At 43.8% G+C, this 23,122-nt stretch overlaps 1 protein-coding gene across 2 annotated transcripts in view; it reads right to left on the reverse strand.

The window, feature by feature from the left end:
• Window positions 1–15,192, reverse strand: part of LOC146199229 (E3 SUMO-protein ligase RanBP2-like) — a 118,417-nt gene extending 103,225 nt beyond the window's left edge. The window contains exons 1-8 of one of the 2 annotated variants that reach the window (XM_084594706.1): window positions 14,753–15,192; window positions 12,817–12,884; window positions 10,617–10,730; window positions 7,301–7,344; window positions 7,186–7,232; window positions 6,932–6,991; window positions 4,883–4,951; window positions 537–710 (exon numbers count right to left, since the gene is read on the reverse strand). In XM_084594706.1, coding sequence (XP_084450832.1) covers window positions 537–710; window positions 4,883–4,951; window positions 6,932–6,991; window positions 7,186–7,232; window positions 7,301–7,344; window positions 10,617–10,730; window positions 12,817–12,884; window positions 14,753–14,824 — 648 coding nt within the window. In that variant the 5' untranslated portion in view covers window positions 14,825–15,192. The remainder of the gene's footprint in view (window positions 1–536; window positions 711–4,882; window positions 4,952–6,931; window positions 6,992–7,185; window positions 7,233–7,300; window positions 7,345–10,616; window positions 10,731–12,816; window positions 12,885–14,752) is intronic. The other variant, XM_084594705.1, reaches the window with a different exon arrangement.
• Between the last annotated feature and the right edge of the window lie 7,930 nt (window positions 15,193–23,122).

Below are 23,122 nucleotides of genomic sequence, written 5' to 3' on the forward strand. Positions count from 1 at the left end.
TGATGAGAGTGCGAACTCCGTTTCCCAACACTTCCTCTCCTTTCTCCACGCTCCAGGGCGCATGCTCATATGCCACAGGCAGTCTGATCATGCGTGCGGCGCAAAGCATGAGCAGCGCAAGCTCCAACGCTCGGCCATGGAGCCCACGAAAACCATCCTCCACCTCAATGCCTGGCACGATGTGACGCTCTGCATGAGAGTGTGTTTGCGCTTCCCCCTCAGGGGTCTCGGCGGGGACACCACACCGGCGGTGAGCAGTACGCCGCCAGCAGGAAGCCCGCAACTGGCCTGGATGCAGCGTATGCAAACTTCTAGGTGTCGGGGAAGCTCATGTTTTGTGTACCGAATTATCAATACATTGAACTACTTTGCAATCTCAGAGTTCGATTTATCCGGGATAGACTGTAACGCTGAACTGCACACACTAGAGGCCAGCAAATAAAACCACTCCAGTCAGTAAACTACCAGATCTGTGTGCTGACAAATCTAAGCAGAGCAACTGCCCACAGACAAATTCTAAGAAAGAAGACACGTGCCTCAAAAACATCAGCCAGGCAACGCTGCCACAGGATTGAGTAGAAGGCCTCGGCACCAAACTGTGGCTCCTCCTCTGCCTGGAGGGCGTGCTTGTAGGCGTCCAGCACACGCCCAGAGTCCAGCAGCAGACGCAGAAGCTTCACTCGAAGTGGCACATCCAAAGGACGAGTCACCTGCACAGAATGCACGTCTCAGCCTCGCAAAGAAAGCAGCAACCCCTCAATCACGACTCGGAGCTAGCAACGAATGAATTTGGCTCATCAATGCCGGCCACTATTCATAATATTCGGCAGGCTGTTTATCAGCAATGCCACCGATCAACAATCATGCTTTCATTTGGCTGTGCACTTCCAGTCGGCGATCTGGCTGTAGGACAGCCCTCAGGTGCTTTTTGTAGTCTAGTCGCACAGAAGATTTAAGGCAACAGAATTTATCAGCACGTGCCTCCCTCTACTATCCTTTGCAGTATGCAAAAGTGGTTGGTGGTTAAAAATTATCCACTCTCTTTACACTACCACACAAATATGGACTGTTGCACCCCTATACGCACACCGTAAAATACTTTTCTCAGTTGAACCACTCGCTTATCGCATCGAAACCTGATGCAAAGATGGCATATGGCAGTCATTTTCAACACCATGTTCGGATGATGTACTTGCCGGATTCCATCAGAGATCATTAGAAATCCTCGTAATCTGCAGTATCAGCAACCCAAAACAAGCAGACTTTAATAGTTGGTACCAGAGGCACGCATATAAGATGCTTATATGAAGAATGACTGTTTTGCCTTTCAAGTTGCGATGAGCAGGGCACTTTGATCATACCAGTCAAGAAACAAGAAGGCAATGATGTGATAAAACTCCACTTCAAAAAGTGACTAATCTTACCATGCACTCTTCAAATGCTCACAAACGGTAGCACCATCAATGGGGGTGGTTACCATCTAGAGGTAACCACCCCCATTGATAAAGAAGTCTTCTGAAAAGAATTTCTTTTATTATTTTCAAACTATCTGTTGGGCACGTCTACAAACTTTTGCTACTGCATCTTTTCAACAACTGGTTGCCTGGTGGCTGTGCATTAAGAAATGTGTGGGTTCCGCCACAATCTTGCAATACAGTAAAAGCTCGTTAATCTGAACGTCATGGAACCGGGGAAAAGTTCGAATTATCGTTTGGCCTCAAAAAAAACTGCAGGAACCATTTTCATTACGAAAAATGCACTGTATTTACTCGTGTAACGAACCCCCTCGCATAATAAACCCACCCACCGATTTTTGCCCAAGAATTTGAAAAACGATGCTAAAAGACGGCGTCATGATCGTGGTTGACTGCGTGCTTCCGTTGACAACTGATGGGTGGAAGGATGGACGACTCGGAAAAAAAAATCCTGCGTAATCAGCATAACCTGTAGCGCCAGTCCAAAGTCATAGCCTTCCTGGGTGTTACAGTACTTATTTATATTTCCGAATTAACAGGCCTCGAATTAACGAGTATGTAGATGCGAGTTTCGGAGGTTGCGTAAAAGAGAGCAGGCAGCCGCTACTGCGGCCGCCAACCCCTACCCTCCAGCGCCGCCGGCCGCTGCACCAGCCATGGCGCAATTTAATCTTTACCCACTCTTCCATGGTTTTACCTGGTTCCATCTTCTGTCCCTGTTTTGGCCGTGCGCAGCCTCTAACTATGCCGCTCTTTTGCGGAGGTGATTTTTTTTTTTTGCCACGTGCTGTGTACCAAGCCACCCAGACATTGCTGCATGTAGTTCGAATTATCCATAGCGGAACCGACTTGCATCCGAATTAACGGGCTTTTTTGTTCACAGATATTTATGGAGATTGGCCGGACCAAGTAGTGTAGCTCGAATTATCGAGGTTCGAATAACCGAGGATTCACTATAGTATTTTAATTTAGACTCTCTCTAGACTAGTGTTATTGATACGTGGGCCCAATGCTATTTTTGTAACTGGTAATGTTAAAGATCTCCAGTGAAGATCAGACGGAAAGAAAAAGTGAGCAGCTCATTTGAAAATGCTTTCTCAACTGCTTTAGATATATATATTTAGGCACAGAAATTTTGGCAAAAACTGCCACAAAGTGCCTGTGAAATAAAGCACTCATTATTCTGGCCTTCAAGGGACCAGAAAAAAATGTTCATATTAAACGAAAGTTCGAACTATCAAATGGGCATAACAATAACTGCCCAAGACCATTTGCATCAAAGTTTATCTTATGAAGGATATATATGATCGTTGTCTGCATCCGACATGAAACCCAAATGAGAACGACAATTTTTTTCGGTTTCATCAAGTGCTTTCCTTTGCGCATACTACGGAAATGATGAAATAGTACTCCAAAATCGTAAAGGCCTCCACTACCCTTTCCACAGTGCGACGCAGTAGCTGAGCTGTTGCGTTTCGAGGATGCTTCATTGCACAATACACACGGTGAAGTATCAGTGAAAGTGCACGACTCCATAGCACAGTTTCAGCGCATCGAAAAAACAACATGTGGATGCACGCGAGGAATATGTGCGTAGCATTAAAACAGTGTGACACCATTCCAAAATATAAAAGGACACTAACATGCCAAGCATTGTCAGAAACTGCAAATGGCAAATGCACACGCCCGACTGAAGCAGCGGGATAGCTTGAAGTTGATGGCCCACAGAGAGGAATGGTCAACAAGGCTACGGAAAGTCGAAATACTCGTAGATATTGAATGATCCCTCATCCTCGTGCAAGAAGTTTTGACCTAGCTTGAATAGAACCAGAGACAGAGTGGAGACTGAAATTGACTCCTGAATTTTCCCTCTAAACCTGTGCGCCAAAGTGCACTGAAACGAATACAAAAAAAAAAATTATTACAGGCTGGTGCCATGCTCAGCCCACAAAAGCCTCGTCGAGTAGTTGGTCTGTTTTCTTGCAGTTGGCATGCTCGCTATGCTCGCTTTGTCTGACTACTGCGGCTTCTCTCCGACATGGACCCAGAGATGAAGCGACGCATGCACAAGACACGGCGAATGGCTTCAGCGCCACCAACAGAAAAATACAACAGCGGTAAATCGGAACCATGTGCGCGAAGGCACTGGCCTACCTTGCGCGTGCCTGAGGGGTTCATGCTGCGCACAGACAGATGACTTGCAGCTACCAAATGCGTGTCAGTGACACGCCATCAGGAATAGTAGCTGCAGTGAATGGCAGCCACCATTCCCGTGACGTTGGAATTTAGGGAATACTTCCAAAGTTCCCCATCACGCATCCCCCTATCTGACCGCAAATTCCAAAGAACTATGCTTTTAAACATTAATAATAAATCGCTACCTTCGCTCCAAAGAGTTATACCTTGGGCGAATACTCAAAGGCATTTGTTCTAAGCACTGAACGCATTTATCAGTGGCCTTTGCAGCCGTTTCATGGTCTCTATAAGGAAAGCGAAACAACCTATGCGACCACTACATTTTGGAAGTGCAGGAATTTCCAGTCACTGTCGTGCCTGCCATTATAATACACGAAGCGTGTGGGCACCACCATTCCATGCAAGCGAGGATCAGGGAGATCTGTATTGGTGATCACTGGCTGCAAAACTCAATGCAATTGCCTGTCCGAATTAACCGCAGCAAGTTTGCCTAAGTCAGACATAATGATCGTCAGACCCCATAGACTTACAAGGGCGCCAGCTGGAACAACATTTCTAGCCCATGTTACCTATTCAAATTTCCAAAATAATGGGAGTCAAATTAACAAAATTTTATTGTAAAATTATTTAACCATTCCTCAGACAGGCCCTAGATGGCACCACTAGTATCAGCTATGTAAAGCTGCTTGTTTTGGCTAGCCAGTAATGGAAATGACGGGGACATCTTATTATGATCGAATCAGACAAGTATCCCATCCACAAATGTAGTAATGAAAAAGAAAAAAAAAGTAACATTTCTGTATGCCATATCTGCATGAAATTTCGATGCGAATAAGAAAGTGGTTTAACCACGAGAAGCACTTACATCATGCATTCAGCATTGTAACAATCAGTATATTATACAACCTGTCACAGTTCCATATAGGAAGGAGTGGATTAAAACGAGTAGGCCCTCTAAAGTCAGATAATAGAACCTCCTACCGTCCAGCTTTGCCCTTCCAAACTAAAAATTGATGCCCATTTCAAAAAACAAGCCAAAATTAAAGAGGGCACGGTGGCAGAATAAGCCTCAAAGCTACTCTGAGCGACAGTAGTACTACAGCCAGAGTCGTCCCAACAAAAGCAGTTGCACAAAAATTCCAAAATATTTTACGCAACCTCTGTCCAGCCAAAAACCAAAATGGCAGCAGCATCAACTGAGAAATCCTCACCAGCTCAGATGTGATCAAATTTTCCATGTCTTTCACATCTGGTTCACCACTGGCTCTTGCCATCCCTTCCTACAATAGAAATCAATCACAAAGTGTCACTTATTATATGGAACATCAATCAATGGCTCACTCATTGCATGTTGGCACTAGATGCTACCCCCCCCCCCCCCCCAATTTCCATCTCTTAAAAAAAAAAAATATGCTGGCTGTACACTTGTCTTGGCAAGAGAAAAATTAATAACTGAAGCAGTGGTGGAAATGGCAACTGGCTTCTTGTAGAAGCTTTTGCAGCATAAGAGATTGCAGTTTGTAGTAGAAATTTCACGTATTTTAGCAGAAAAAATGGCATTTTGTAGCAAATATTTGAGCTTTTGTAGCAAAAAAAATTAAGTACTGTAGCAAAATTTCAAATCACGAGGTGCTTAAATAAAGAAGGCTTGTTTTATTTCTGGAACCCAATTGCTCAGATGTTTATAATGACCACAAACATACAAAAACAAGCTTCAAGCTTCAAGCTAAAATGCAGTCTAAAGTGCTGTTCTTTCCTTAAAAAAAGCCCCAAATTAAGCAAACAGTCTTGCTAAAAACAATGAAGTTTTTATTCAGAGGGAAGGCATAACGAGATATCGAACTACATTGTAAACACTGTAGCCTTGGAACGACGGTAGCTAGCTGTCTTAATATAAAAATTCTCTGTAGAATTTCAGAACTGCCGCTTCTTAAAACTGCAACTTTAGGGCACTATTTCTTTCCTTGCCTGAGTCGAGAGTCTGCTTGTTCGCAGCGCACTGCAAGGATTGTGCATATGATTTCCTCATTGTAATGAAAACGTCCAAGGATACTCTGACCGTATGCAGAGCTACAAATATATTGAGTATATGCGTATGAGTTATTCGCACACACGCGCGCCCACACACATGCAGTTTTGTAGTGGCGGGAAAGAAATAACTGTCAAGACTGAGACAATCTTCTAAAGCGCGCGTAAACGTTGACGTTTGGAATAAAGCTGTGAAATTCTACAAGGTGTTTCACATAAGCGGTTGAACTTAAAGTACAAAAGCAGCCAACAGAGTCCAGTGCGTGCACACCGAAGGAGTCAAATCCTTAGCGCTCCCTCCGCTGCTACTCAGCTGCCATCACAGCCCATACCTCTCTGGTATAAAAAAAAAAAAAGCAAGCGTGCATACTGCTCCAGCTGTCACTCGTTTTAAACCGCGCCGTCCGTGTTGGCCAGCTTGCTCGCACATCTTTTGCTCACACACACACAAACATGCCCACCCGCCCGCTCGCACACATATTAAGTGAGCGCGCAGGGCAGCTCGAAGCCATCTCGCGTTCGAATGTGCTTCGACCCTTCGACGGCCAGCTGCTAGCCCCTCTTTTCACCCTTCCCGCGCATTGGACTTGAAAGATGTTTCGCAGACTCCTCTCACTCCCTCCCAGTAGGTCGAAGAAAAAAAAAAAAGAAACACTGGTAGGAGACGCAGAAGTGACGTAGACAAACGTCAATTTTTTGTCACGCAACTGTTCGCACAGGACCTGCAAAAAATATTCTTCCGCCTTACACAGTGTTGCCAGCAGATGTCACTTTGGTTTCGCGACAGTTCGGTTTCGCTGTCGGCAGAGTTATCCAGCGACTTTTGGTGCAGGCGCGGTGCAGAAGTAGGCAAAAAATCAATGTTGTAGCAGCATGTAGCAGGATTTCTGATTTGGCACAGTTTAATACAATTGGCACAGCAGTTCCACCACTGCTGAAGTGATGACGGGACATCTCACCTTTGAAACAATGACCAGTTATCACCAGTCGAATGTGCCCAGGAGAGGAACGAACAAACATAACAGTATTTACTGCAACGCTATGGTATGTAATGCTACGCAGACTTTTTGCAGTGATCCTTATGCAAGCAACAGTCCACCAATGATGACCGTTGTTGCTTTGCACACTGAAATGCGTTTAACTTATACACACCCAGAAATATGTAAGACTTTACGCTCCATTCATATGCTCCTTAGAAGGTAAAGGTACAAAGTGAAAGGGTGAGCACAAACCTTGAGCTTAAACACAATCCCATGGCCTGGGAAAATCTTCTCCGCTCGCTCCAGCCAGTACTGAAAAAAAAAAAAAAAATCCCCACAAATATTTTAAATTTCTTTGAACAGCTCTAAAGCTAGCCCTTCATATCATGAAAAAAATGTCTACCCACAACAATTACAAATACTGCAGAAGCAAAAATATGGTGTAATTTATAGACTCTTAAGCACTACCATATGCAGCCCACATTAATTAACATCCATTCTCTTACCTTGGTTGTTTCTGGATCAGCAGGCGAGTCACTGTATATTTCACAAACTGCATGAAACAGGCAATTGTTAGAAATTCGCCACTTTTCATAACCCAAATAATGCATAAAGCCTCACTTTTCAAGATGATGTCCTTTTGGTTTTCTTCAAGAGCCAAGGAGCTGCAAATGAACAAGAGAGATTTGAATTATTTCTTGGTTAGTCATATCTTACTATGAAAATTAGTTCAGTGAAGCCCACATGATTTGTCCAATCTTAAAATCCAGAATCCAGAAATCCAGAACAGTGGAAGCCAAACCAACCAACACGAGACCCGTTTCAAAGCAATCTCTGTCAACTAATGCAGAAGGAAAAAACTGCAACTTTTGCTTGAACTGCAAATGGTTCACACTGTCTATTGAAATTATAGAGCCGTCCCCGAACAAAAAAGACCCACGTTCCCCACCATGCATGAGACTAAGAACAACAGATGCAATGAACCAATAGCAACCAGGAAAGCTATGACCATCAATAAGTAGAAGCTGCCATGTACTGAGCATAAAAATAATTACACAGCCTCTACTTAGGGCCCAAATGAAACTTGTACAATTTCACCTCCAGTACCTGATAAACAAGTTTCGCGGGATGCTTAAGCTCCACCTTTAAGAACGACACGACAGCATTAATGGCTCCCATTACCCAACTCTCCTTGTGGATTGAAGTTAACGTTCATGAACTCTGCTACTCACCTAATTATTAATTCCTTGATTTGAGCCTCCAATATCTGACACACACTTTTTAACATACTGTCTTATGTGAAAGGCCAGACCTAGAAATACCAAGCTTGTTTTACGTGTACCCTTTAGAAAAAAAAATAAAGGATGAACGCTTCCTGCATACAAATGATTAGTTATTTATAATGAGTTTCATGGTTCTTCGTTCAAGTTCTCTACAGGAAATCAAGACATGGGTTATTGTCAGTCCACCACCGCACTTTTTGCAAACAGCTTTTTGTTTGTCTTGTTTCATCAGCAAGAAACTGTGAGTGAGGTGAATATGCCCTAAGCATGAGTGACATAAAATTACTTCCCTACACGCTTCCGACGTCTCGACTTCCATTTTCCTAAAAAGAGCTTTACAGAGTTTTACACAGCAGTTAGTTGTTTACTTTATCCTTCCATGTAGCCTGCCTTTACCTCTCGATTAGTTTTAAGCAATCACTGTGCCGCATGCTCATTTGTTTTGTTTTACTGAATCGGGCTTGCGCAGCACATGCATCTGGTTGTAGCTGGTTGTAGTTCTAATGTATACCTGCTCCAAATGGTAGTTTTGCATTTTTTTGCTAGTTTTGTATTTTTGGAGTGAGTGTATAGTTAAATGAACTTTAGACTTCAGAAAAATGTTCAACCAGCATGTTGGCCTGTTCTAATCATGTCTGCATGTCTGCAATGTGGTGGAAGTATAATCGCCACTAAATTTATGAACCTGTTCCCATATTTTCTTTGAGGACATGGAACTGTTTGAGATATTCTTGCCACGAGTTTTTTTCTGCATTCCTTTGAATGGACCGTGCCCTGGCCTTAGAACTCTTAAATGCGCTGCTGTGGGATACCTACGAAGAGCTCCCGGAGTTTATTGTTCTATTTTGTTAGTGTGCATTTTTGTGTCCACCATAATATGTTTTATTTGCATAAATCCTGATGTTTAGGGAATGCTGCTGATATTATGCATATAGTAAAGTGCTCATTAATTTCATCTATGCTGTTTCTTCAGAATACTCTGTCTAGCGTAGCATTTTTTCTAAATAATGACATCCATAAGATGTATTTTTCAATGATGCGGCCTTGTGGGGATGACAGGTGTAGATGATGATAACATTCCATTTAAAATCATTAAATACTGATGGAGACGTGAAAGCGAAGTCTAGGCAGCTCATTTTGCCCAAACTTGGACAGCAATAGCTGGCCTTTCCCATAATCATTAGGCAGACACTATTGTGTTAGATAAGATAAAATGCTCAATTATTTGGCCTTTCGTGTCTGTACACTCACTTCCCCAAAAAGACAGTGAGCATTAAAATCGCCTACTATTACATAGGATTTGGACAGCTGGTCAAAAATGTCTTCTAGGTCCTGTACTGTTAGAGTAAAGGGTAGTGAAACAGAGCATACAGTAATAGTCTTACGGGTTATGACACTAATGACAACAGCCTCAAATTTTGTATTAAGGTTTTTTTCCAGAGCTGGGGCGCCACTTTCCGTTAAGTGTTTAAGAACTTTGCTTTTTTAGGGCCAAGGCTTGTTTCTTGAATACGTGCAGCTATTAGTCTCATTGATGCTAATATGTCTGTAATATATCTGCGGTTGTTGAGTAGTCCACTACAGTTCCACTGCACTAGGACAGCCATGTTTGTGTTCGTAATTTAGGAACAAATTATTTATCCTCAGAACCCATTATCCGAATCTTTCTTATCGAGAGAGTTGCCCAGCCCCTCAGCCCCAAACCAAGAGGGAGACGGGACTGATGTCCATCTCCTCACTGGAGGTACTAGGCGTCGCTTAGGTCTCCCCACTGCTAGGGGAAAATTTTGCGGGTTCCCGAATCAGTGGTCGGCAGGCCCTCTTTTGGAGTAGGCAGGACAACCTTTGCTGCCCCTGCCTGGAACAGGTTAAAAGACTTCACCACAGGCTTCGAAGATGAAGCCTTGGTAGGCACATAGTTGCAGTGTGGTGCTCCACCCCTGCGCGCCATCTGTGTAGTCTGTCCTGGTCTTGAAAACAAATGTTTGTTTCTGCCAAACATTTCCTGATTTCTGTGATAGAGATGTTTTCCTTGGTTTTGATCATTATGATCTTTTTTCCAATGTGGACCAGATCTGGCATATGCGGGATGGACTCCTTCACAGTTGGCACAATAAGGTGCTGGAGCATCAGTTGTCAGTGACATTTCTTCAGAGGCACATTTTGCACAAGTTTTATGGTGACGGCAACTCTGTGATCCATGTCCATATCATTGGCAGTTGAAGCATGTGCGTAGATGGATGTTGGTTCTATTCTTTCAGCAGTAAATGAGCCTCGAGCCTCCAATTATCCTCGATTTATAGAGAAAAACCCGTCAGAAATGGCGAAGGCATAAAGAACCGAACATTTAGCAGCGTAATCAGCAGCCGTAAGAGAAATGGTTTCGCATTACTGCACCTAAGCAGACTTGAATGCACCCCTGGAATTTTTTTAATGGCAATCTTTAAAAGACTAGTCAATCCACAAAATGTGTCCATGTTCATTCCTCAGATATAAGGGAAGGAAATGTGTGCATATCCACTAACTTCCAACTAATGTATTGCGTGCCTTCTCTTTACACAGTTGACACCATAAATATAAATCACAAGTTTGAATATGCACTTGCATGAGGTAGAACCACCATATACAAGATCAGTATAGCAGCTTGTTATTACTGTTTGTAGGCCTGTAGGGCTTGCTTTGGGCTTCCCATGGCTTCATGGATCTCTCCCATAAGCTTGTAAGCAGCCGCTTGCTTGTCATTTACTGTCAGGTAGTCAGCCAGGTACCTACAATAGCACATGGAGAATTGCAAGCAGAAACTCAGTCATTCCCACCGTACACAAATCAAGCACGCCACACCATTATAACATCTCACCAAAAATTGGTAAGCATTTGAAAATATCACATTCAAAACCTGAACATACCATTGCAAGCACTGTTTAACGACTGCATTTCTTACCATCCTTTACAGCGGCATTTCACAGAGTAACGTTACACAGGTGCTGTCACACAGCAGTCAGGTCAGCAAGGTTTCAACTCTCTCAAACCTGAACCCAACTGATGTTGCCCGCATGAAACGGTCTTCCATTACCACCTGCTTTCGGCAACAATGAAGAAATAAGAAAAACACTAAAGAAACATGCAAAATTTTAAAAATTTCAAGTGTTACCACCTGCTGGCGATACATAGAAGTAATGTCTAACAAACTAGAGGTGTGCACGGGCCGAAATTTTGAGCCCAAGCCCGGGTCCGACGCTACAGACCTAAGCCCGGCTTGGCTCAACTCTGAATGGGACTTAGCCCGGCCCGGCCCAGACCGGCGCTCAAATCTAAAGCCCGAACCCGACCCGACATCCTATAATTGTAGTTGAAGCTATGATAAAGGAAGAAAAATAATTACAGGATGATAAGTCTATCCAAGATTACAGGATGATAAGCTTATCCAAGATCTTGGAATGTTGATTTCTCACGTTTGAAATGGCAAATTTGCTGAATATGCAGAAGTACAGCACGTACATAGAATTAACTTATTGTGCAAAAACAACAAGTTATGCATTTAATTGGAGCATTTGCGGCACTCCTGGATAGCTCGACAGTAGCGCTGAAGTTTCTTTCACTGCTACAACTTGTGGCTGGGTACTCAAGCGTTCTTTCATAGAAAAGCAAGTTTTCGGTAAGCAGCTTGTTTGCTTCTCCAAAAGTGCGCTAGCTCTGAACTTAAACAAGTGATTGGTTTTGTGGTCAAGTAGTCAGTGAGCTCGCCTGGCTCAACATGAGCCTTTCACATGAACTTTTCGCAACAAGGGGAAACTCTTGCACCGCAGATTCTTTTAGCTGTGTGCCACTTCAAACAAAGCCATGCCGAGGCAGGTGTAAGCCACAACAGAGACATTTGATAGTCGACGTCAAGGCGCGAATCTTGAAATGGATACCTAAACACATCAGCGCCGATATTACCAAAGCGGAGATAGGAAATTAAAATAAATATCCCACAGGCGGCCCCTCTGCTCGGTCAGTGATGGCTACAAAATGCCCGTTCGCTGTGAGGAGGCAGGAAGGAAAGCGGGTCGACACCGAGAAAGAACTCGGAAACTCTTGCGTGGGGAAAACGTGGGTAAACACTGTACATTCTAGACACTTATCACACTATGGCCGTATTCGCACTTTCGCAGGGGCTACATGTGTTTGTGATCGTGGTGTCGGGCCCGGCCCGCCCGAGACAAACATATCTCGGCCCGGGCTAGGCCTGAGCTCGAGGAAGACTGCTTCCGAGTGGCCCGAGCCCATGCACAGCTCTACAACAAACATACATTGAGTGTCATTCTAAACTACTTCAGAAATCACATCAAGCAAACTGACTCAGGTAATATGGAAACCGCATGTGCCCCCAAGTGCTTCCCCAGTTTGGCAACGTGTGGGATAAAACTAGTCATGTTGATGCTGCTTACTTCAGACAAAGACCACAGAAAGACTCAATAGTTTTTACCCCTACACTTGCGACAATAAAGACACTGCCTCCACGTTTGTAAACTCTCCACCAGCCCGCTGATGACAGTGAGCCCAGTAAGTTCACGTACATCGCACAGCCCAAAATTTATCTTCCTCAAATTACATTTTTCTTTTCTTTTCAATAACAGAAAAATAACAAAAAAAAAAAACAAAGCCAGGATATGAACATCATGCTGCCATGTATGCCATGCTAATGAAGAGCAGAGGCAAGTTTTGTTTTGCACAGTATTTTTCAAAATAGATCAGGCCTGTAACTCAAGAAGCGCACATACTGTGGAGACATTAAAATTTTACTTTAATATTTTCTTTACCATAAAAGCCTGTGGCATAGATTAATGAAACACAGCTGAAACAGATACGTACCGCCTGGCCGACTCATAGTCCTTCACCGCAAAGTACAACTTGGCAAAGTTGAAACCTCTAATCTTTCTCTGAAATCAAGGCAGAGCACACAAACTGACAGAATGCAGAGAAATACTACAAAATCGAAATGCAACTGCACGCAAGCTGCTGTTCAGCAGCATGTCCAATTGCAGTGAAATGCAGAATAAGCAAACATGCACAATTTATTTTTACCCTGTTCTTGTACTGAAACACACTTTTTACACTAGGGCTCTTTGCTTAGATCAATTGTCTCATGTCCACACATACAACAGCACTGATAAGCAAGGGACAGAAAGCAACAAATTATTGCTTTATTTGCCTCACAGAACAGAGCAAATAAATGCAGTGCATCAGTGCTTTTACGTCATAAGTTAAGCTAATAATTTGTAACCCCTGCAAACCATTACTGAAACGCTCATAGAAATGTGTAATGCTGCCAGCAGTCTACCTCAAGAAGAAAACATTTTCTACCACATTTCTCCATTTTCAACTGGTCACAAGTTATGTTCCTGCAGCACTTGAAGTGGGTGAAGCAGAAAACACCTAACTGCTCGTCAAATATGCTTGCCACTCGGTTGGGTTCCGAAGCAGTGTAGGTTCACATGCCATTTTCTGCCATGACAATCTCCAGCACACGCCCTGGACTCGCGCATATCCACAGCTGTTACATTCACATTAGCCTAAATCCAGTTGCCAATTCAACATTAAGCATTATTCTATTAAGAATTATACTTCAGCCCCGTCATACCCCTTTTATTCATTCGCTGAGTAGTTATTTTAAAGCACAGAAGTGAACAATGGTCGTCATGCGCCAAACACAATGTTAAAATTCCATTTGGGCTACCTGAATTGATCCATTATGAAAAAAAAAATGTCATTGTCTTCCCTTTTATTTTCTACTTTGATGGAGCTGTTCATACAGCCGTTCCCTTCTTAATTCAGACAGAAATAACTGCATATATTTAGGAAACTGAAAAGTTATCTCCTCAAGTGACTGTTCCATTTCGATCCAAATTATAATCTAACGACAGCTTTCAATCAGGGCGACAATTCTGCACGCAAACTTCTGAGAGACTAAACCATGTTCCAAAAGCTCTGCGAACAGCGAGGCCATTTATGGTATCACGCTTTAATGGTCATTGAATGTCAGATCACAAATATATATATATATATATATATATATATATATATATATATATATATATATATATATATATATATATATATATATATATATATATATATATATATATATTTACGACTGCAGTGTCAGTGCTGCCATTCCCATCTATATTTACCGCCAAATCGGGAACAGAACCGACGTGCTCCTTGCACTGCCAACCAAGAACAAATACATGACATCTCAAATGAATGGGCAAAACCTAAAGCAAACGCGTCATTTCAGAGTGCACAGCGGACAGGCAAGTCAGAGCTAGAGTAAGAACAACACACTGACTTTCAGTACCAAGTAGTGCTATTCTGTATCAGGAAGCCGGCGTTTATTCACCGGTGATTAGCGCTGATACACCGGTCAATGCCCACATCGTTCATGCTCGAGTTCAGACATTTATGGAGGTCAAGCAGCAAAACGAGAAACAAGTAAGCATTCGCAGTACCAGAAAATTGTCTAAAGTACAGCATTGCGCCCGCATGCCATTGAAACGGCAGTTTAATAAACTGCAAGCCAGCGTAAAATAAAGTGGGTTCCAAAAGTTTCGAAAGGTATTTGTTAAGCCTAACGTCGGCAAACCGCCAAAACGCTGTATATGCGCATAAAATGAACAGCTAGTAACCACTGAAACACACGACGCAATAAGAGCTAACAGAGCGCAACGCTACGGCACAGACAATACGAAGGCTACTTCGGCAGCTAATGTGCAACCGATGTCAGCGTGACGCGCCAATAACACCTTACCTCATTCTCGTCTTTGATTTTCGCCAAAATGCCGGCGAGATGCTTGTCAACGTCCTTTTTGGTACGAAACATTGTTGTCCTCTTCTACAGCCCGTCGGCACCAGAAGATTTGCATATGCAGCACCATAAAGGCACAGCACGTCAATAACAACGCTCGCGCACGTTCACCAGACAAAACACGCTGGGCAACGAAGACCGCCCGCGCTAGCCGGTAATGCGAGCACGCGGTGCGCCGACTTCTGCGTGCTTCTAGCTTTTTCGATGCCGCAGCCCGAAGAACGCAGCGGGGGCATTAACTCACAAAAAAATAGTACATCAATTGTGTGCCATTTTAAAAACGAAATAGAGTGTTGCACTATAACTCATGTATACAGAATGCACCCTAGCCTTTAATTAAAGCTGGGAGCAAATACTAGCACCACAAATGTGTCTTATTATTGCTCAAAGTGCACGGCGCGCGTTTTGCTGACCGGATTACGAATCACTTGCTGTCAATGAGATAGAGGTAGGATGCATTGCGCAGCTGGTGGCTGGTTTGTGGTGGCATTTAGTAGGCGGCTGGAGGCATGGAGAAAGGAAGGCAGAAGGGGAGTGGTGCAGATATCGCGGGTGTTGGCGGCCTCATTTGAACCTTGATTACTTCGACTCTTTTCTTTTGGGAAAATATGGTTGGACATATGTAACCTTTTTCGCATCGGTGAGAAACATAAGCAGCTAAATCAGACATGCTTCGACTAGGCACTCACAGCCAACATTCTTAGATCTTGCTCGCAGCTAAACGATGCCCGGGACTCATTTGTGCTGTTCGAGGCGAGCTTTGTATTCACTACTCATTACGTCTACCTTTATTTTTCTCTTTAAGAACGTAAGCTCTTACTTCCAAGGCGAGGTAGCCACCATAGGGGAGGTTCGGACCGGTGCTAAACGGTTCGTTGGGTTAGTTGTGGACACCTACACCTAACCATGTTGAGATCATGTTTTCTTTTTTTTTTTTTGTACCGTACATCGGTTTATAAGAAGGGAAAGGCACAGTATTTGTCTGACCTTCAAGGTTCTAGCCAGATCAACCCAGGGCTACCTCTCCTTTTAGGTTAGGTTTTGGAGAAAGGAAGGCGCCGTATGCATTTGGGTGAACAACGATTTCGCTTAATAAGGGCAAGGTCATTTGAGGGGCAAATTTAGTGTCGCACGAAGACCTGCTATACCTACCGTAGTGAAGGTTTCGCTTCCATTGTAATTGGTTTATAAGAAAGGAAACGCGCAACATATGCCAATGTCACTTGAAGGTGAAAACCGTGCATACCCGGCTCGAACTACCTGGCGTAGTGAAGCTTTCGCTTTAATAATTTCGACTACCTGGTAATATTTAACGTGCACTGACATATCGCACAGACACGGACCCCTTTGCGTTTTGCCTCGATCGAAGCGCGGCCGCCGCGGTGGGGATCGAACCCGGGTGCTCCGTGCTTGTTAGACATGAGGCGGAGAGTGTGATCGATAGCAGTACGGAGGGTTTGAAGAGTATGAGTGTTCAATCGGTTGGCTTGAATGGAAAGACCAAGTACTCGAATCTGAGGGACATGTCGTGAATGGATTGATCATTATAACGTGATTAATTATATAAGCTTGTGTGTGTCGATAACGGCGGTGTGAGGGAATAAGCAGGAGTTCACAAGTGACCTTCGAAATCTGCCCCTCTCGCGTGACGCCGCGCCTGTTTCATCATATATGTAGTTTCGCTTCCGCGACCTAGCTGCGTCGACCGTCTTGCGCCGTGAATCCTTTCTGTGTCGGCTTACAGTCACGGCGGTGGTCACCTTTTGTATGTGTACTTGCGACTTTCGTGTGCAGAGGGGTTCGCTCACCTCCCCAACGATAGGCGGCGAAAGTGGACGCTGGCCCACGCCGTTTTCGATTCCCATGCAGGTAAGCCTTGCTAAACAGGTAAACCATGGCAAACGGTGCTTCCACACGTTTATAAAATACTTACATCATAACTTGTTTAAGCGGAGTTAAACCTCGGCTAATTTTTCAGAGCGAAAGAGATGGTGAGTGTCATACGAAGGCGAAAACTGTCCACTGTGTGTCTGTGTTTATGCTTTGGTTTGGTTTTGGGGTTTAACGGCCCAAAGTGACTCAGGGAGAGACGCCGTAGTGAAGGACTCCGGAGATTTCGACCACCTGGGGTTCTTTAAGTGGATGCAGCTAGCACAGAACCGGGTTAAGTGGAGAAATATGGGAGAGGTCTTCGCCCTGCAGTGGGTATAATCAGGCTGATGATGATGATGATGATGACATCGCATAGCACATGGGCGTCTAGCTTTTCGCCTCGATCGAAAAGCGGCCGCCGAGGCCGGGATTCGATCCCGCGTCCTTGGGCACAGCAGTCGAGCGCCCTAACCACTGCGCCACCCCGGCAGGATGTGTCTGGATTTATATAACCTGTGGGTTGATAAATTATGGGTTGTGCGTGTCTTCGTAATGATATATCTGGATATAACGAAATACGTCTCAAGTTTGGGGGTCGTGGTGTATGTGCTCGTATACGACGATCGAGGACTCGAGATACTCGTGTATAACGGAAAACTGGCTATAACGAAATACTGGAATATCAAAGGACGCGAGTCTCAAGCAAAATATTTAAAGTTGTCTGTGGGTTGTGTGTGCCTATATAAATAAAGGCTCGAAAATAACAAAATGCGAGCACCTTTCCGTTTTTATTCGTTATTTAAGAACAAGGAAACTATATAGAAAGCTAGAAAGCATCGTTGCTCGCCCACCACGCTTTCGCTGCTTATGTCCCAGAAGTTGATTCGCCGCACGACGTTATCGGTAATATTTTGTTTCCAAATTCTCTCGGGGCGATTTGAAGTCCGATTCGACATCCGACTGGATCCGCAACACAAATAAGCCTAGAGTTTCAAGTTCGGTGCGATAATAAGTCTCTCTCTGTTGCATACTTTCCTTAGGACGCATATATAGCCAGATCAGATTCCTCTCTACGCCATATCTCCGAAGCTCCGACGACTGTATACGCTATCATTCTTATCTTCATCGTTTTTTTTCTCGGCAAGAACCACTCTTCTCTGCAGTGCCCGAGCATGCTAGAGCTGCATGATTAGTCCGCATTGTGAATTCCGCACTATACAGGGGCATCTTCATGCTGGCATCCACGCTAGTAAACGCGAGGGGGACATTCCCTTGTGCCCACCGCGACGGCGTGCAGTTCATTCATAGTCAACTTGGAGGAAGGAAACAGATTTTTTCCCTCCTCCATGATAGTCAATAATCCCCCCCCCCCCTCTTCCTTACTATTATTATTATTTATTTATTTATTTTTTTTTTTCAGTTTGAGTATTACTCCAAAACACAAGAAGAAAAAGGAACATCCAACGTTAGCAGCATTTTTACACGCTCTACATGGGCAGCTCTACACGGTTCGCTCTACATAATAATTTTCTACTACCTGAGGTCAGTACTAACTACGGGAAACAAGGCCTTCAATTTTCGTCCATATCATTCTGGAATTCTTTGAATTTCGACATTAAGCAAACTAATAATACACTTTCTTTGTTCAAGTTGAAATTAAAAAATGTTCTTCTTAATTTGTGATTTCTTTATTTACCTTTTGTGTCGCGGAATTAATAAGTGTTTTTGTACTTTTTTCTGTATTCTGTTTTTGTATCTAAATCTGTTGGCAATGCACTCTTTACTGTACAGGGTGTTTCATCTAAGATTTTACCTATTTTTTAAAAATAGGAAATTTAAGTTTTATCATCGATTCTTCTTTTAGCTGTTATATTAAGAGTAGAGAAAAATCAGGAGCACTAAAGCGTACTAATTAGCTTAATGATTAATTAAGATTAACTAATTAACTTTTTCTTTATAGCAGCTAGAAGCTGCTTTCAAATTGCAACAGTGAGCTACCGGTGTGACAATGCCAAATAGTATTTTAAACGACAAGAAACGCGCATTTCTTAAGGACTGCAGCCCTGGCAATTCTGGCCGCTTTCGACGCACGAAAACGAAACCTAGCAAGCGAGGCGCGCACTTATGCACGCCCATGAGTGACGCAGCCGTGACGTCGCCGAGAGAAACCAGCCGTCTGAGGCGGCCGCTGCCGCCCGCGAAATACGCGCCTGGAGCTGCGTCATGATCTGATCGGATCTTGAGATATCACCAACGCATTGCGGGCGAAGCTTGTCATGGTGCGGGCGTAGCGCGGATGGTATGGGCAAATCAGCCCTCCCTCGTGACTACTAGCTTTGGCTCCCAGAGGGTGAAATAAAAAGAAAAGCAGTACATGCACAGATATCGCACCACTGGTTGTTTCAAATTTTCTTTTTTTACTCGGTAACGAGTTGCACTTTTGACCTTTCAATTGTGCTCTTTCGCTCATGCTTTTGGATGCGTCTTCTGTTGACGCCACAACATTAATTGCAGAATGGCTTCGGCAGTGCAGTGCAACTTTTCGACCGCTGAAAAGGTAGACATTGTTATTGCCTACATCAGTGCAAATGAAAACAGCAAGTTGGCAGCACAGATGTACAAGGCCAAGCATCCAGATTCTCGTGTGCCTGCGCAACCAACTTTCAAGACCATCTTCAACCGATTCCGTACGACTGGATCTGTGCAGCCTCAAAGAAGGAAGCGGAAAGCACCAGCAGCCGAATCACATGAGACTGCTGTGATGTCGTACGTCGCCGCGAAGCCAGAAGCCAGCGTGCGAGAAATCGCCCAAGCGACCGGTGCCAGTATTTCCACTGTTTGGCGGCTGCTGTCAGCGCACAAATACCATCCTTATCATATGTGTCTGCATCAGGAATTGATGGCGAATGACTACCAAAAAAGGCTAGACTTTTGCAACTGGTGTCTAATCCAATGTGATCAGAACCCTGACTTCTTGCAGAATATCTTGTGGACTGACGAGGCCCAATTCAGCCGGAACGGGGTGATCAATGTACATAATGCCCACTACTGGTCCCAGACGAACCCACATTGGGTGCGCCCACATCACCATCAGGTTCGGTGGTCGGCAAATGTATGGTGCGGTATTTTCCGAGGTCGCATTGTTGGGCCTTATTTTATTAATGGGAATCTTACTGGCAAGGGTTATGTTGCTGAGATTTTAAATAACTGTGTCTCTACTTTTGTTTGCGAGTTGCCACTAAATGCTCTTAGGTCAATGTGGTTTCAGCATGATGGAGCACCTCCACATTCGGCGACACAGGCTGTGCAGTTTCTAAACAGCTCCTTCCCCGAACAGTGGATTGGGCGCGGCGGACCAATTGCGTGGCCACCGCGTTCGCCAGACTTGACCCCACTCGATTTTTTTTTTTGTGGGGTTACTTAAAGAGCAGGGTGTATGAAACCGAACCGGCGAGCCTTGACGACCTAAAACAAAGGATCAAAACGTCACTAGAAAATGTTCCTCAAGCAATGATCATGCGAGCGGTGAATTCCGTGAAAGATCGCTTGATGACATGTATTGCAGTGCAAGGAAGTGAGTTCGAACATGTACTCTGAGGAATGATATGCACTGTTTCTGAGTGTCTGTTTCTGTGTGGTCGGCCTTAAGATACATAACCTAGCAATAAACGTTCTTTCAAAACCTCTCAAAACTTTTCAAAGCCTCTCTTTCAAAACCGTTCCGATACTCATATTCAGTTGTCATCTAAACTGGGTGGCATATTAAGAGCAAAGTTGTGCGCAGTGATCAAAAGGCTCCACTCTAACTCTTGTTAAACACAAACAGCAACTAATTTCATCGCGAAGAAAAAATAACCACAGTATCCTAGAACTCGAAGGAAAAGTCTTGCTCTCGAATGTGTTTCCAGAAAGAATTGATATCCTGTCCGAAATATTGGGCACCAGAGCTCGAACAAACTTCTCAGCGAGCTACAAACAGCAGTTCATGCAACGCAAACCAAAAGAAAGTAAAAACTCTATGCCAACAAGTAAAATACCCCGACGGCAGCCTTCGATTAGGCACAGTCAGATAGCCGATGAATCGCGGCTGTGACAGGATGACGCGGCGCCAGACGAGTATTTCACGAGCGGCAGCAGCCGCCTTCAGACGGCTTGATTCGCCCGGCGACGTCACGACTGCGTCACTCGTGGGCGCGTACAATTCCGCTCTTCGTCTGCTAGGTTTCGTTTTCGTGCGTCGAAAGTGGCCAGAATTGCCAGTGCTGCAGTCCTTAAGAAATGCACGTTTCTTGTCGTTTAAAATACCATTTGGCATTCTCACACCGGTGGCTCACTGTTGCAATTTAAAAGTAGCTTCTAGCTGGTATAAAGAAAAAGTTAATTAGTTAATCTTAGTTAATTTTTAAGCTAATTAGTACCATTAAAGCCTCCTGATTTTTCTCTACTCGTATACAACAGCTAAAAAAAATCGACAATAAAACTTAATTTTCCTATTTTTAAAAAATAGGTAAAATCTTAGATGAAACACCCTGTATATTTCGTTATTTATTTTCAGTGTTGCTTCATAAATTTTCTTACAGTAATATTATTCTTTATGTTGCCTATCAAAATCTTGTACCGGCGGTCTTGTACCATGAGACCTCTCGCTGTATATTATTGTACCGTGTTTTTTGATGCAAAAATAAACTTTCAACTTCATCTTCAGCTGCTGAGGAAGAAAAAAAAATCAAGGCGTGTTTCCGGCAATCCATACACTCGTTGATCCGTGCCTCAGGAATGCTATCGTTCTATAGATGAGCTGTATTCGGCAGAACTCGTGATGCAACGAATTCTTAAAACACCGCGAATTCCTCTTCTCGACTTCGGTGGGAGGAAGTGAAAACCATCCCCTCTGCGGAGTGTTGCGCCTGCACTACTTGCCTTTCTGCGGGATGACCACGAAGGGTTACGCTTGCGATCTCTGTCTCCGCGGAACAAAAGCCTTTTCGAGCAGTCCCCGCCAAGCAGAGTGACAAGTTAGAAATTAGTCGCCGCTCCGTGTCCCTTGTCGCAGAATCCCGGATCGAGAGTCCAGCGCATCATTACATCCAAAAGCAATAAGCGTCAAGGAATGTGCGCCAGCATGGCGCACGCACGCGATATGAGTGAGAAAATGAGATCTGAGCTTCATTATATTCTAATTTCTTTCGCACTACTGTGGGCTGTCTTCATCTAGGGCGAATTCTCTCGCATATTAGCGCTGCAAGTTCATTGTCCCGACTACGCGTATATTGCGCGCACCTGTTTTTTTTTCTTTTTTTTTTTTCGCTTTACTTTCCTGCTTTGCGTGCATGCTCCATGGCGATCATAAGGACTGCTGCGGAACGGTCGAGTGAGGAGGAGGGACCCTTGACCAGGTGACTAAACTGAATACTCGGACACTGTAACGAGGCTTGAATAAAAATACGTAAAGGCTCGGGTATGACGAAAGATGGATATAACGAACTATTCAGATATAAGTGCGGAGTCGAAAAGACACGTTTTCTTCTTCTTTTTTTTTTTTTTCATTTACTCTACATCAGTGATTCCTCCTATGCTTTCCCACTATATTGGTATTTTTGTAAGCGAGGCTTAAGCTCGTTTACGCGATGTGTCAACTCGACTGCCTAGCATATATATATATATCTTTACGATCGATGTTTGCTTTATAAATTCCCCTTTTCGCCCAGAGGCTGAAAGTAAGTTCGGTATACGTGTATGCCGCGGAAACATCCACCAGATCTAGGAGTGGCTCACCTGCGATAGGATATTCTGGCGGGATAGTAGTGCACGAAGGTCGTTGGCGGGAAACATCATTAAAATCACTAACGTGAAAAAAAGAAAGAACACAGGTGTTGTGTTCATTGTCATTCGCTTTCGTCAGTGATTTCCCCAAGGATATAAATGCTTAAAGTGCTTCAGTGCCATTATTTTTGAACTTGGTGCTACACGTCTACTATTATAGGTATATCGCGATGACGATGACGCACGCCAGTCAAAAATTTTGCGTCAACACTAACATACAGTGCCCATGAACAATTAAGTCTCATTATTTATACTGTCCAAATCCAACATTTAAATGACTTTGCGAACACCCATCGTTCTATAGAAGATATATGTTAAAAATGTACACCTATAAACCCGCGTGAGTCAAGAGCGTACGTCAATCAGAAGTCCAGAAGTTTGGCAAGCTCGAGACGAGAATATAGAAGATATTATCTGGCTGTTGTTCTGAACTGCATTATTTTTTGCGTGTGGAAATGGAGGCGGGAGTACGCTAGGGCGAATTAGTTGTGTCGAACTAAATATGGGCTGCAAATGCAGCTGATAATTCAAGATACCTGTTCCAAGTAAAGGAAGAAGACAGACGGCATGCAGTAACTTATAGAAGGATACATGTACTAACCACATACCAGGAACTAA

Source organism: Amblyomma maculatum, chromosome 2, assembly GCF_055883805.1.
Source record: "Amblyomma maculatum isolate TAMU_Amacu chromosome 2, ASM5588380v1, whole genome shotgun sequence".
NCBI classification, from domain to species: domain Eukaryota; kingdom Metazoa; phylum Arthropoda; class Arachnida; order Ixodida; family Ixodidae; genus Amblyomma; species Amblyomma maculatum.